Raw genomic sequence first — 13,342 nt, 5'->3', positions numbered from 1 at the left:
CTATTTGACATTCTTTCAACTTTTATATTATATATCATGTATTAATCCCTTCTCCAAATATAACAATTTATCCATGGATAAACATACACACACCCCCCTGAATAACCTAGACATCTCTAGCAATTCCAACAGAAAAGGGGAGCTGTACCCTGTATCATAACATTTCACCTCTGATCTTTCTCACCATCCAAATCAATACAAAGCTAATTCTTTTTTTTCCTCTACGAGGCTCAGATTTAGGCATTTTGGAAAACTTACTGCTCAAAGATCAACCTGCACATCAAGGTTCAAAGGACAAAGTATAAAAGTAAAAAAAAAAAATAAAAAATCTGTAAATCATTTGCTCTGTTTCTTATATATCATTACTGTCAAAACCCCAAGATTCTGTAATACTTAGACAGATATCAAGCAGAAGAACAATAGGAGAAGCACAGAGAAGTTGTGTTAGAATTCCTTGTGCTACCCAGTTAAAGAGCTCTTATTTTATTCTAACTTGCTAATAATTTAGAATAGGAGAAATATCTTACCGTTATCCATTTGGGAATTTTTCTCTCATCATCTTGTACTATCACATCCACTCGGACTCTTTTTTTCTTTAGACCTTCTCCATCATCCGCCTTCTGATTCTTAGAGGAAAATAAAATTAATAAAACACAGAAATTATTGGCACAGACAACTCCAAACAGATTACTCAGATTTACTGCAAAGTAGTATTTTTCAGATGAGGATATGCAACCAGCATCAACTTATTTTTAATGAAGACATTTCATGCAAAACCTCCCTCAAAAAACAAAAATAACCCTCACATCCCAAGAAGGAACCACATGTGAAGATAAATAAAAAAATAGACTAATTAACTAGTATTTTCAGGGAAATACACACACTGCCTTTAAGATCCACTGATAAAAACAAACAATCCAATAAACCACCCATCTAGAGAAAAACAGGAAAATAGTTACAAAGCTGTGATAATTACAGCTACAAACCTTTACATGTATTCTTAACTGCCTGTGAGGACTCATATACAAATTAGGGTCTACTCTGCAATGACCCACTATGTAAAACCTAAGACAATTCTGTAAGAAAAGGCAAGTCATTAGGTAAACTGTCACTTTCTTAAGCAGGATGTATTAGCTCTTGTCAGAGAGAGGACACTAGCACTATGCTAAGTGGGTAAGGGAAGTAAATCCCACCTCTGGTAATGGTATTTGAGCAAGCAGAACACAGGATTGAAATGGCTGCACACACAGTGTGTTCTATTTCTCTTTGACAAGGTAAATGCTCTGGGTAGTCCTGGCCATAGCCTAGTTTGGGAATCAACAGCAGAAGATCCCAGTCTGCCTTTGTTATATCAGCCATTACTTCACATTTACCATTTGCTTTAAGTCATGTTACCTATGTGTGCCAGACTCTCAGGTGAGTGACCATAACTTTTAGAAGTGTTTGCACCTTATGGTCCACCTGGTTACTCTTTGTCCTCACCCATGAAAGCCTTTCTCAGGGTTGCCTGTTGATGCAGTGCATTGCACAGCTTTCTCTGGCCTGCTGGTATGACCAAGACAATAATGATATCCCCAGCCACTGGTCTTTGTGACACTGTTTGTTGAACCCCTCACTTACTAAAAATGTGCATTAAGATGCAGACTACATCATGTCTTCTCCTGACTGTATCAACTCATCAGGAATGTGTAAACTCCTTAAATAGGTAATAGTTTCCGTTGAACACAAAATCATTACATTAGGCACCCAAATTTTTACCTGGAGCCGAATGTCTTCAAGTTTTCTTCTTACTGAGCCCATATCACCTCTCTCTTCACCTGCAATTTGAAGGTAAATATTAAATAAAATCTAGTTGAATTCCAAACAAATGTTTTTAAACACACACTGGGCAAGTGCTTGACTACACTGTTTTCATTCTGGAAAATACTTTTCCACACTATAAATTTTAGCTGTACTGCATTTCCATTTCAATTGCAATTGAAAAGCAGGGTTTGAGAGTTCATAAATGACTTGAGTGGAGCAAAGAAGAGTAAAGAAAACTGCTTTGCAATTGGCTCTTTAAGAGTGATATTAAACATTGCAGAGAGGAAATTATTTTTAAAGCTCTTTTTCTGGCTCTCTAAGATTTGAAATTCATTAATTCATAATTCCTTCTACATTCCTAAATATCCCAACGAAGACAGCAAGGACTTTCCATCAGATTTTCTCTTAGTAGCTTCCTATTGTCAAGATCACCTTACAACTCACCAAGTGAGAAATAAAGCACACTTGTGAGTATGAGAAAAAAAATCCAAATCTCTAAACTCAGTACTTAGGTATTCTATGGGTATTTTTGTGAATGAATTGCAACAATATATTTTTCTTTTCTGGACCTTCCAATTCATTATCGGCTACAATCAGACACCCATGAGCATAGAAGATGTGACTGCATTTTAAACCATCATTTCTGAATTCCCCTGGACTCGCCAAAGGGAAGGAAAAAGGAGAGAATAACAACCGTGGAAGCCACTAGTGAAAAAAATCCTGGTTATGACACCTATGGCATCACTGCCTTGTCAGACTATTCTGAAATTGCTATTACTCTTTCTGCCATACAATCATCTTCCTCCAGTAGCACCTGTCAGATTGCTTCAGAAACGTTTATCAATATGAACAGACTCAACTGCTACAAAAATGGGTGGTTCTTGAGATAAAGGGAACAACTCCACCAGAGCAATCAAAAGCCAAAGAACCACACATCCCAAACACCACAGTGAACTCCATTTTTTATGGGAGGAATCCAGTCCCATATCCCATAGAATCTCATTTCTACATCTCACAGTATTTGGAGACCGCTGGAACTCATGGAGGTTTCTACAAATGCTCTCCAGTCTCTTCGTAGACCATTCATAGGAGGAGATCATTTATTCTATGCTGCTATGAAAATACCAGGGTCTGAAGCACTTCACTCATTCATCCCACAAGTGCAAAAGACAAAGGACACTTACAGAAGCCAAGCTACAGATGCTGCTGAAATGTTTTCCTGATGTTTCATTGAGCAGGATGAGGATAAAAAAAGTCATGCTTTTTAAACTGGCAGAAATTATTTTCTCATTCAAACACTTACTTGAAATTATCCTCTCAAATGATACTGGGAAATATTTCCCTTAACAGAGAAGTAACTATCAGCCTTAGAGGCAGCTATGCACATGAACAAGCTAATTTAATACCACAATACTGAAACCCCAATCTAACCATACTTTACTGCAACTGCTCTCTTAGCCATTAACTGCTGGCTACTGCCTAGCATAGCTTAATTTATGAAAAACAGTACAAGTTTTTATTTGCTCAGGAATCAAAAAACCTGAATAATACCAGTTTAAAATATTTGAAAAAACCCCCAACAAAACGACAAAAAACCAAAAACACACAGAAAAAAGGATCCAAAAACTGCAGCCACTAATTAACACAATCAAATAATTATTGGGGAATATAAGGTCAAAACTTCCCCCAAAAACTTCCCAAGACTGATGGAAAAACAATTATAAACACTACAGAAGAACTGTTGCAACTGACTGCAAACCACTGTTCACCACTCCCCTAATACTGAATCTATCTCTTTTAACTACTAAGAAAACTTCTACTGACACCTAGGCCAAGGTTTTTATTTCACTGTTCCTTTCTTCACTAAGAAGGGACAGCTGAACATATTCCACACTGACTTTCCCATGGATCAGGGAATCATGACCGAAATTTCCAAGAGGAATATGAATATTGATGCCATCGAACTATCTGTACCTCAGATCCTTGCTGTTCCTATTCTCTACCTGCTGAAAAGCTACAGAACATGCATAAAATCTCATTTTACTGTATTAGAAAGTGACGAAAAAGTGATTTGCAATTTTCTCAAAAACTTTATAAAAAAGGGTAGAAAAGTAGTAAATTTAAAAACCCACCTGAATCAGATGAATCCACACCAGTGTTCTCAGAAGATTCCTTAAACGCACATGAAAGGAATTTTAATACCAGGTCACTTAAGCTCTAGTAACTGCCCCATTAATTTTTCTGCTTTCGCTACTTGCTACATTTTTTTTGGGGGGTTGGTGGTGAAACAAACACGGTTCTATTCCACAAACTCTATCCAAATCACACCATCTTTATTAACAAATCCATACACAAACTTTCTTTGAGTCAAAAGATGCTATTCAAGACTACACAGATATTACAAATAATAATTAAAAATATTAGACCCAATGTTAACCTAACTAAAAAGGCACTTGATGCCTATATCCAACTGCTCTCACTCCCCTTTCAAAAACACCAAACAATTCAGCTGACATCCAAGACTGATATCCTGGTGCAGAAACACCTGCTCATAAATAATTTGTTAGCTTTTGACTACATAAATACACTTTCCCAGGCATACCATCATAGGATGGTTGGGGTTGGAAGGGACCTTGAAGACCACCTAGTACCAGCCCCTCTGGGATGGCCAGATTGCTCAAAGCCTCCTCCAGCCTGGCTGGGAACACTCCATAAGAACAGATGCAATGTGGCGCCCATACCTGATGTCCTGTGGAGTCTTCATCTTCAGAATCACTGCTGTGTTCCTCTGATATTTCATAGCACAAATGGGAGGGGGGGGAAAAAAGTTCTATTACTTTTTTAGCCTCTCTTGTTATTTTTGTTTCAAATTTCTTTTATTCTTCCCTCTATGTCCTCTCCCCAGATGCTCCAGTAATTGGTTTCTTTTTCTGACTCACCCTGGCCTACCACAAAACACAAACCAAAGTACTCCAGCACACTTCTCATCACTGTTGAATGGTGCAGAAAACCTGGTTTGTGCCTGTTTTGTGTGCTTTATGTTCAAGGCACCTGTGCATATCCTCTAGCACGGTGTGTGCTATATTTACAGCACAATGTGATACCCTGCATTGGCTCAAGCAGCTTTCAAAATTGTCTCTTCAGCATTTGATTATTCCAAAATAAGTCTATTACTCTGAGCTTCTTTGCATGAAATTGAACAAATTCTACTTCAACTTTTAGCCCAAATCTGGCAGACACCTTTGTCAGCGGTCAACCCGACCTGGTATCATCTCAGAGTTAACCAAGGGTATGCTCTCCTCCGCTATTTGCTTAAATCAAGTGTAAACCAATAAAGTGCACAGGACAAATGCTGTAAAAAAATCCCCCTTGTTTCCCTCAAGTTTGGACACAGACCACTGATAATCATTATTAAGCACCAATTAGTCCAACCAATGGCTATAAACCCTCTCTCTCATAAAAACTTCATCAAGCATATAACTAAAGGGTCTGGCTTAAGGCTGTAACCTTCTCTGGAAATTAACCTTCATTATTTTGCAAAACACTACTGTAACACTTCCTAAACAATGCATTTTTTTAGAACCTGAAGAGCGCATTTTCCAAGCATATCTGGATTGGGAACACAGGAAATCAGCAGCACACAGTACTGTCCACTTGAAATCCCTTACTGAGCAAGGTCCACGAAACACCACAGAGGAAGTCTTCTTTCAAAAAAATATCTCAGGGAAAGAAACCCTTTCAAGTGGCAAATATATGACAGAAATATCACTTCTCTTGGAGGCTGAAATGGAACATACCTGGTCCTCCCTTCCTGAGAGCTGCCTTGCCTAAAAAAATAAAGCCCAGCAGTCAAGGGATTGTCATTTTAATCAGTAAAACTTGATGACGGTGCTGGACATTCTATCCAAATATAGTAAAACTCAACTCTAGCAAAACTCAGAAGTCTGAGTTGGAAAAAACACTAGATATATTCCAAGGGGAGGGCTTCATTGATAGGTATTTGGTTTAATGTTCAATGTTCACACTTAAGAGCACAAAGCTTTATGTATCTTAATTGAAAACTCTTAGGTCAACTTAAGGGTAAACGAGTAAGTAAAATTTGTACCTTAGTTTTAATAACCCATAGTCAAAAATATCTTCATTTGGTTGAGCATTTTAGGTGTATAGATATTTTTTTGCTTGTTTTTTTGTTTGGGTTTTTTTTTTTTTTTTAAGGCTAACAGCAACCACAACCAGACAGTTCAAATGTTTACTCATGTGTTTCAAAGAACAAAAGTCAGAGCAAGATATGGTTTTCTGAAGCTGAATAAATTCAATGAGATTCTATTTTTTAGGGAATATGTAGATAAACATGTATAAATACAAATCAATGCCGGCTTGTTTTCTTAAAAGGAAAGCTGATCACTCAACTTTCACATTTAGGTAGACAATTTCTCCCCTAGGACAACTTAAAATAAAATTAAATAATGCTTCTCTCAAGTTACATTAGAAGTTGTGCAAAAATACATATTACCCATTTTTTCTGCTTCCCTGTCATCTGTAATGCCGTACACTAAATTTAAAATTAATAAGATCAAGACTTCGTAGCATTAAACAACTCCAGGTAAATGACTTTTTTTAAGAGCATCTAAGATGAGTAAAATATTTCTTCTAAAAGACTTCACATATCGTATCTTTGAAAAAATATTTACTTTCTTTCCAAGCTTTACCACAGACTGTAGCCAAAACTTGTACTGCTTGGCCCCATCAACTACATGGAGCAAGAGGGAAAGGTCTCAACCATCTGAAACTTTTCACACCTGACCCTTATTTCGCAGCTCTACTTTGAAATTTCTTAGGCTGATTCAAAGCCTGTTCCTGACCACTGTATGGACAGGGTTTTTGGTAGTGTTGTGGAGGAAGAGAGGTGCTAGGCAGAGCTTTGTCCTCAGGTATTCTAAATCAAAGTTTCCCAGATGAATGTCACATAATAACACCAAAAAGTCCCCACTTCAAGACCTTGAGAGAACAGAGCCCAACATACCTTCACAGTACTACACTGGAAAAAATCCCCTCCATCATTTACCCAGGCAGAAATATATATTTTAGTGGAACATACAGCTCCTTTTCAGGTGTCACACACCCCCCTAAGTTGAATCATTTTACCCTTAGGTGTCCAGACTTGTTTTGATATCTAATGAAGTAACTGTATGCTACCTTTTTGTGGAGACATCCTGATTCATTGAGAACACTGAATAATCTACTACATTTTTGATAGCCCATTATGCAACTCCATGAGATTCTTTTAGTACATATTTTTTAGTATGCCCACTTACCGAGTAATACTTAAAAAGTTAACATTCATTTCTCTACTACATGCATGTAAGTCAGTGTTGGAATTTTTAAGATGCAATGATTATCTGACAAAACTAACAAATAGAAAAAAAAACCTCTTTGATTAATTGATAAGGGGTTCTTATTTTAAGCAACTTGTTATGATATCACCATGAATTATATTGTATATACTCATCTTAAACATTTTAAATTACATATCTGAATCCTTATTAACATAAGTATTGCTGATTTATTAGATGGTTTCTCACACAAAACCCAGTGAGTATCCTAAAGGGTTTAGCAGGAACCTGAGCATCTTCCTTAATGTCTAGACTTTTTGGATAAGATAATTTATAGCCTTTTTTTTTAACACTTTACCTCTAGTCCTTTGACTTCGTCTATTACTCTGCAATAAAAAAAAAAAGAATAAACTAAGAATAGCAAAATAATTTTAGCCATTGCCTTTATTTACTTTGGTATAGCCCAAAACTACACAAACATTTGATTTCTTCAGGTTTCCCATGGCCAGGCCAGAAAAACCACAAGTATCTAGTAAACTTACCTATCATTCACTTTTACCCTTACTGTTGCTAGGGAAATCACTGCAAAAACATACCTTGGCCCACATAAGAGGCTAAGACAGAGAACTTCCCTCACTTTCTTTAATGGATTTAGTTGGGAAACTTGTGCAGCAATACTTGGTAGACTGTGCACAAGGTTTCACCAGGAGTGCAAAGGGAACCATAAATACAGCCTGGTTTTGGTCTCCATTAAATCCACTCTCGTTCCTTTGGACTGAATTTCACTCCTCATGCCCCTCACTCTGTGGTGTTCAGAACAGCTTCTGTGTTAACCCAAGGCACACCATCCAGCCATGGGTTTACCTGACACACTGGCTGGTGAGACTGCGAAGATTCTTTAATTACTCTGGCATTATTTCACAGGGGGGAAGAATAAGAAACTAAAGATGAAACCAGGAAGCCTTGTGGAACTGAAGAGCTGATTACCTGAACCCAATATAAATTGATTCGATGCATTAACTTCACTGAAAACATTCTCATGAGTTCCAAAACCACACATTCCCAACAGACAGCAATTTAAAAATAGTTCTCCTGGTGTACAAGTGGTGCTAACCACTGAGAAATGGTCATCTATTTTAGTCTGATACCTCTGAAAATCTTAAAACTGTGCTAAAACACTTTTTTAAAGCAGATGTTGACCTCATTAATACTTCTGAAAATATTATATGGCACAACAAGATTAGAATATAATCCTATCTATCTATACATACACAAAGAAATATTGCTGAATTTTGGCTACATGGTAGGACTATATTATTAAATACCTTAAATATTTTCTTCTTCCAGTTTTCGACTTCCTTCCTTGACATGCTCCCCCATTGTTTTGGTCCTAGAAAAAACAAAAAGTAACAGTATTAACACATCTTTTCTTATAACACCATCTATACTGAATAACACTCCAACAAATATTTAGGAAGAACATATTTATAGAATAACAAAGCATTATCAAATCTGAACAGTCTCCCCCACATTTGCTGAAATAAAAATTTAGAGGAAAACAAACCAAAAGAATATGGCAATTCAAGTTAATTGAGAAGTCAGACAAGGCAAAAAAAAAATCACATGCTGAGTCTAACAAGACTGAGCTAAAATGCAAAGAGCATTACAGCCCTATATGCTGCCAAGAGCAGAAAAAAGGGCAAGTGCTTTTAGTTTTATGTTTTAGTTGATGAATGCAGACTACATGATATCTGAGGTTAGTTGATTAAAGCCATAATTAAGGCTCTACAGGACTGAGAACCCTATTCATACCATATTGCATAGAGGTCACTAACCCAAAAGCATAACCAAACTTTTAGAAATCCAAAGCTGTCTATTACAGCACTCTATGAATGTTTCCCCCCACTCCCAAGGGATAATGTGTAGGAAATGTAAGCTTGCCAGTCCGTAAAAACCTTTGGTGCACAGCTGTACTTCCAGGTCTGTCCGGCAACTTACAAGAACTGATATAGCAATTTATGCACGTGGTAGCTTTTATAGGGCTTGATTTTTGGTGAAGAGAGAAAAAGACAGTCATGGAAGTGATTTTCTGGGAAGAGCTCTAAAACTTCTTCCATGCCTGACAAAACTAATCGCCGGCTGGCTCTGGGAACAGGCATGCTGCTAAGCCAGCTAGAGAAACTGGTAAAGCCTCTACGACAATACATGTAAGAACCAAAAAAAAAAAAAAAAAAAATCCTTAAAGCTCTCTTTCTCTATGGTCTCTGTGATATATGCTTTGAGATAAATTCGCGTTTTATATGTTATAACCTATAAACTGTATTACAAGCAGAAGGTTTCCACAAAAACCGTGGAAACTTTTCTGCTTGCCGAGACTAATTTGCAATTGTAGAGGTTCCAGACAATTGCAGGGTGGAGTCCAAATTAACAACCGAAAGGAATGGCCAAACAGTAGATGTCCCATCCATCAAGGGAGGGTCCGCTGCCTTCTCCGGTGGTTAACACACGACACCAGTCTAGAAGTGGAAGACCCAGAGATGCCGCTATCAGCGTCCCAATCCCAACTTCTCGGAACCCCATTCAAGCGCTCGATTCTGCTGAGAAGAAGCATTCAATGCCAAGCGGCCAGAGAAAGAAAACACATGAATATGCGTGGCAGGTACGAATTAACAATAAAACTGCCTCAGGGAAGAAAAACTGTATAAAACCCCCGCTCGCTGAATCTAGGTGATTGTGAACGGCGGAAGACTGGCTCATTCGTGACTCTCTCTACATTCACCCGGCTTCGATAACCCGGGATCGAAGTTGTCTCTTTTATTGCGGTGGCTTCAGGTTGTTATTTTTTAATATGGCGAAACAAAGTTACTTTCTATCAGATTGGCTATTGATGGTCCATAACAGTCTCCAAGGAGCAGTGAGGGGCCCGGGCGGTCCCTTTCCCGATGGCGGCCCTCCTGGCGCCGCGAGGCACCGCGCGGCCCTCACCGGCGCCGGGAGCGGCCTCGGCGGGCGGGAGCGGCTTCGTGCCCAGCCCGAGGCCGGAGAGCAGCCACGTGGCGGGGGCTGCGCGGCCGAGACTGGCCGCTGCCGCCTCGGCATGCCTCGCAATGGGCTTTATTCACTTTGAGCCAGCCACGCTGCCCACCCAAGGGCGGCGGCTGCTTTTCCTTTTCGGCGCCCCACATGAAGAAAAGGCGCGAAATGGAGCCGGCCGAGAGATCAGCAGCCAGAGACACAACAAGCGATTCTCCGACGCAGAGCCCGGACGGGATTCACCTTTTAACATTTGCAGAGCTCTGTAAATTTTTTTCAATTGTTAGAACTTGAGAACAGACGACACTACAGACACCAATTCTCTCCCGAATCAGAAAAAAAGGGAACGGTGAAGAAAACAGCATAGTGACATTAGAGCCGGTGCAAAGGAGGGAGGGGAGAAGAAGAAGTGCTCCGGGCCTCGGAGCTGAAATTCTTCTACAAGCTGTGGTGAAGACTATAATATTACAAATTATTTCCCTGTAATTCATGAAGTGCATAGAAGGATGGAGAATTCACCCACAGCCCGTGAAAAAAAAAGTGCTCACGCTACAACGTGTGAATGCTGAGAAGCTGTGATCTGGTGAGAGGCTTGAACAGAGAGAGAGAGAGAACCCTTACTTCCAGAGATAGAGGGAGAGGACCCTTGCTTTTATATTAGAACAGCTCATCCTTAAAAATTACACCCTGTGAACTAATGGCCCAGGGGAGAAAAGCAGATGTGAGAAGACTGCTTTGCCCACTGACCAATGTTGAAGCAGTTTTCGGGTGAGACTGTGATTAGTAAAAATTAATATCGCATTTAAAAAAATTTAAAAATGTGAAAAAAAAAATTCCACAAAAAACTCTCTCCCATAGAAAGGGCCCCAAGGCATAGCAAAAAAACCCTCTCCCTAAATGAGCTGAAAAAACAAATTTTAAAAGTGACATGCTGACCAAAACACCATGTTTTTGTCTTCCTATGCTATTGGTGAGAAAGAAAAAAAGTTGGGCTGAAAAGTATTCTAAAGGTTTTAGGTCTCATTATCATCTTTTTGATGATTCTATTAATAAATTTTTCTTCATACCTTTTAAAGTGTTTTTCTCCTAATCCTTATCTCACCTCATGAGTTTTTTAATTGTTCTTTCCACCTCCTCTGCTCAACTATAGCAGAGGAGAATGAATGTTTTTTTTTTTTTTTTGTAGGTGCACTGGCATTTAGCCAGCATCAATCAACCACAAGGTATCATAATCCTCACTTCAGCGATAATACAACCTGCCAGAAACATTTAATTTCCTAGAAAAGCCACAAGTCCCACTAAAACCCTGAGAAATGTATTTTTAAAACAATAGCTTATTTTTCCTCAGTAAGCTTTCCATAAGAATTATTGCTCTATAATGGATCGACCATTACAATGAAAAACTGGATGAATATTGTCATGGGCCCATATGGTTTAGATTTATGCTAACCATGTGGGAACATTCAGTGAAAAGTTACAGTTACCTACTCCACCCTGATGTTTGGCATAGCAAGAACTTATCAGAGCAGTATTCAGAATACTGAGTGGCAATGAAAACATACAATCCATTCATGCATATCAACTCCTGCTAATGTCTCCCTCCATGCCTTTGCTTCCTCTCTATCGTCTCCATTCTGATTTGTCTTCTTACAAGTCATCCAAACTTTAACCATTTTGATCCTGAATTTTGCTAATAACTGTTGTCTGCAATGGAGCATGCAACAGACTAAAAGTGCCCATAGGAATAAACCCATGGCCTTATACCAAAGCCTACATAAGAAATGTCATACTTTAGTGAATAAAATTCAGTACCTGTCACACCTCAATATTCTGTAGCCGCCAACACTTGCATGCTTTACTAAGCCTAAACAGAGAGTAAATATTGTAGCTTGAAGGAGTTCTTACCTTCAGGTGTATCATAAGTGAGAGTATCCATGGAAACAAGTAAGTCATCTTCAAAAGGATGATTATACTAAATAAAAAGATGCATTACATATTAGCGCAAACTATCAAAGCAATATCTTTAACGTCTGTTTTACATATTTTGGTACAATTTTTTGTTTTATCCTAAACATGAAGTTATCACTATGTTGTTTTACTGGCTAAAGCTAGAAGTCAGCCATCCTGAAACACTAACTCGTAGAGGAAACCGGTGTATTTTAAGCGTGTGTGCAAGCCTTTCAATCTCAATGCCTAAGCCAGGCAGCGCCAAAACAGCACTCCAGAGACTTTTCAAAAGCAGTCAGGTCGCTCTCCTAGAGTTTCACCCAAACTTCCACGGTAGAAACTAAAAGCAGCCCCCACCTAAGACCAACAACTCATGACACGTAAGAACATCCAATGTGCCACTAGTCGAGAAAAAGCTTCTAGAGCCAGATTCAGCCCGGAGGCAGCACAAAACCTCTCCCGAACGGGAAAGACTGAATCCCGGGATAAAGGCGTGCGTCTCTGCACGGAGGAGGGTGATTCCCACATCTTAAACACAAAATGGCTCTCAAGGGAGGATTCACAGAAGGAGTCCCCCAGCTCCTGTAGTTTAATTGAAAACCCCCCGTCTGACGCAAGCTAATCGGGGTTAAGGACACTATCAAGTCAGCTCGCACTTGTGACTAAGTCGCGTATCCAGCAGTGGCAGTCTCAGGTGTCCCTTGTCTGGCTGTATTCCCGGAGCTGGCTCTTGCCAGCCCGCTCCTGCCAAGGCACGGGAGTGCGCGGCTCAGCACAGCCGGCACCGCTGCTCTCAGTCCCCGCTTCCCCGCCTGCCTCAGGACGGCGCCCGGAACCCGCAGCCGCCCCGGCCCATAGCTCACCCGCTCCAGGATGCTGTTCATGGAGGCCATGAAGCGGGCGTTGTTGCGCCGCAGCCCCTCCTGCACCGCCTCATCCCGCTCCATGGCGCGGGCCGCTCCCTCCGCTGAGCGACCCCGCTCGCCCCAGCGCGGCCGGCCGCTCCCGCCACGATTCAAACCGCAGAGCCCCACCCCGCTCACCGCCTCCGATTGGCTCTTGCTTAAATCAGTTCTGGGGCTGCAGCCAATCCAGGCGCATGATAGGCTGGCTTTGTAGTCTGATTGGCTAGTGGTGCAGGCGCGTGGCCAGTCACCCCGCCTCCAAGTCCTGGCTTTGGGCGCCAAGCCAGGCGCGGCGCGGGGTCGCTGTTCTACCTGGCAACA

The 13,342-nt window shown here is 40.2% G+C and overlaps 1 protein-coding gene across 3 annotated transcripts in view; it reads right to left on the bottom strand.

The window, feature by feature from the left end:
* Positions 1–13,101, bottom strand: part of LOC120748901 (uncharacterized) — a 32,037-nt gene extending 18,936 nt beyond the window's left edge. For 2 of the 3 annotated variants that reach the window (XM_040055841.2, XM_040055842.1), the window contains exons 1-9: positions 12,980–13,101; positions 12,075–12,141; positions 8,462–8,526; positions 7,495–7,522; positions 5,601–5,630; positions 4,545–4,591; positions 3,936–3,975; positions 1,759–1,817; positions 528–626 (exon numbers count right to left, since the gene is read on the bottom strand). In XM_040055841.2, coding sequence (XP_039911775.1) covers positions 528–626; positions 1,759–1,817; positions 3,936–3,975; positions 4,545–4,591; positions 5,601–5,630; positions 7,495–7,522; positions 8,462–8,526; positions 12,075–12,141; positions 12,980–13,063 — 519 coding nt within the window. In that variant the 5' untranslated portion in view covers positions 13,064–13,101. The remainder of the gene's footprint in view (positions 1–527; positions 627–1,758; positions 1,818–3,935; positions 3,976–4,544; positions 4,592–5,600; positions 5,631–7,494; positions 7,523–8,461; positions 8,527–12,074; positions 12,142–12,979) is intronic. The other variant, XM_040055843.1, reaches the window with a different exon arrangement.
* Positions 13,102–13,342: the final 241 nt, after the last annotated feature.

Source organism: Hirundo rustica, chromosome 2 (genome assembly GCF_015227805.2).
Source record: "Hirundo rustica isolate bHirRus1 chromosome 2, bHirRus1.pri.v3, whole genome shotgun sequence".
Classification (NCBI taxonomy): Eukaryota; Metazoa; Chordata; class Aves; order Passeriformes; family Hirundinidae; genus Hirundo; species Hirundo rustica.
This window is presented reverse-complemented; position numbering and strand designations above follow the sequence as displayed.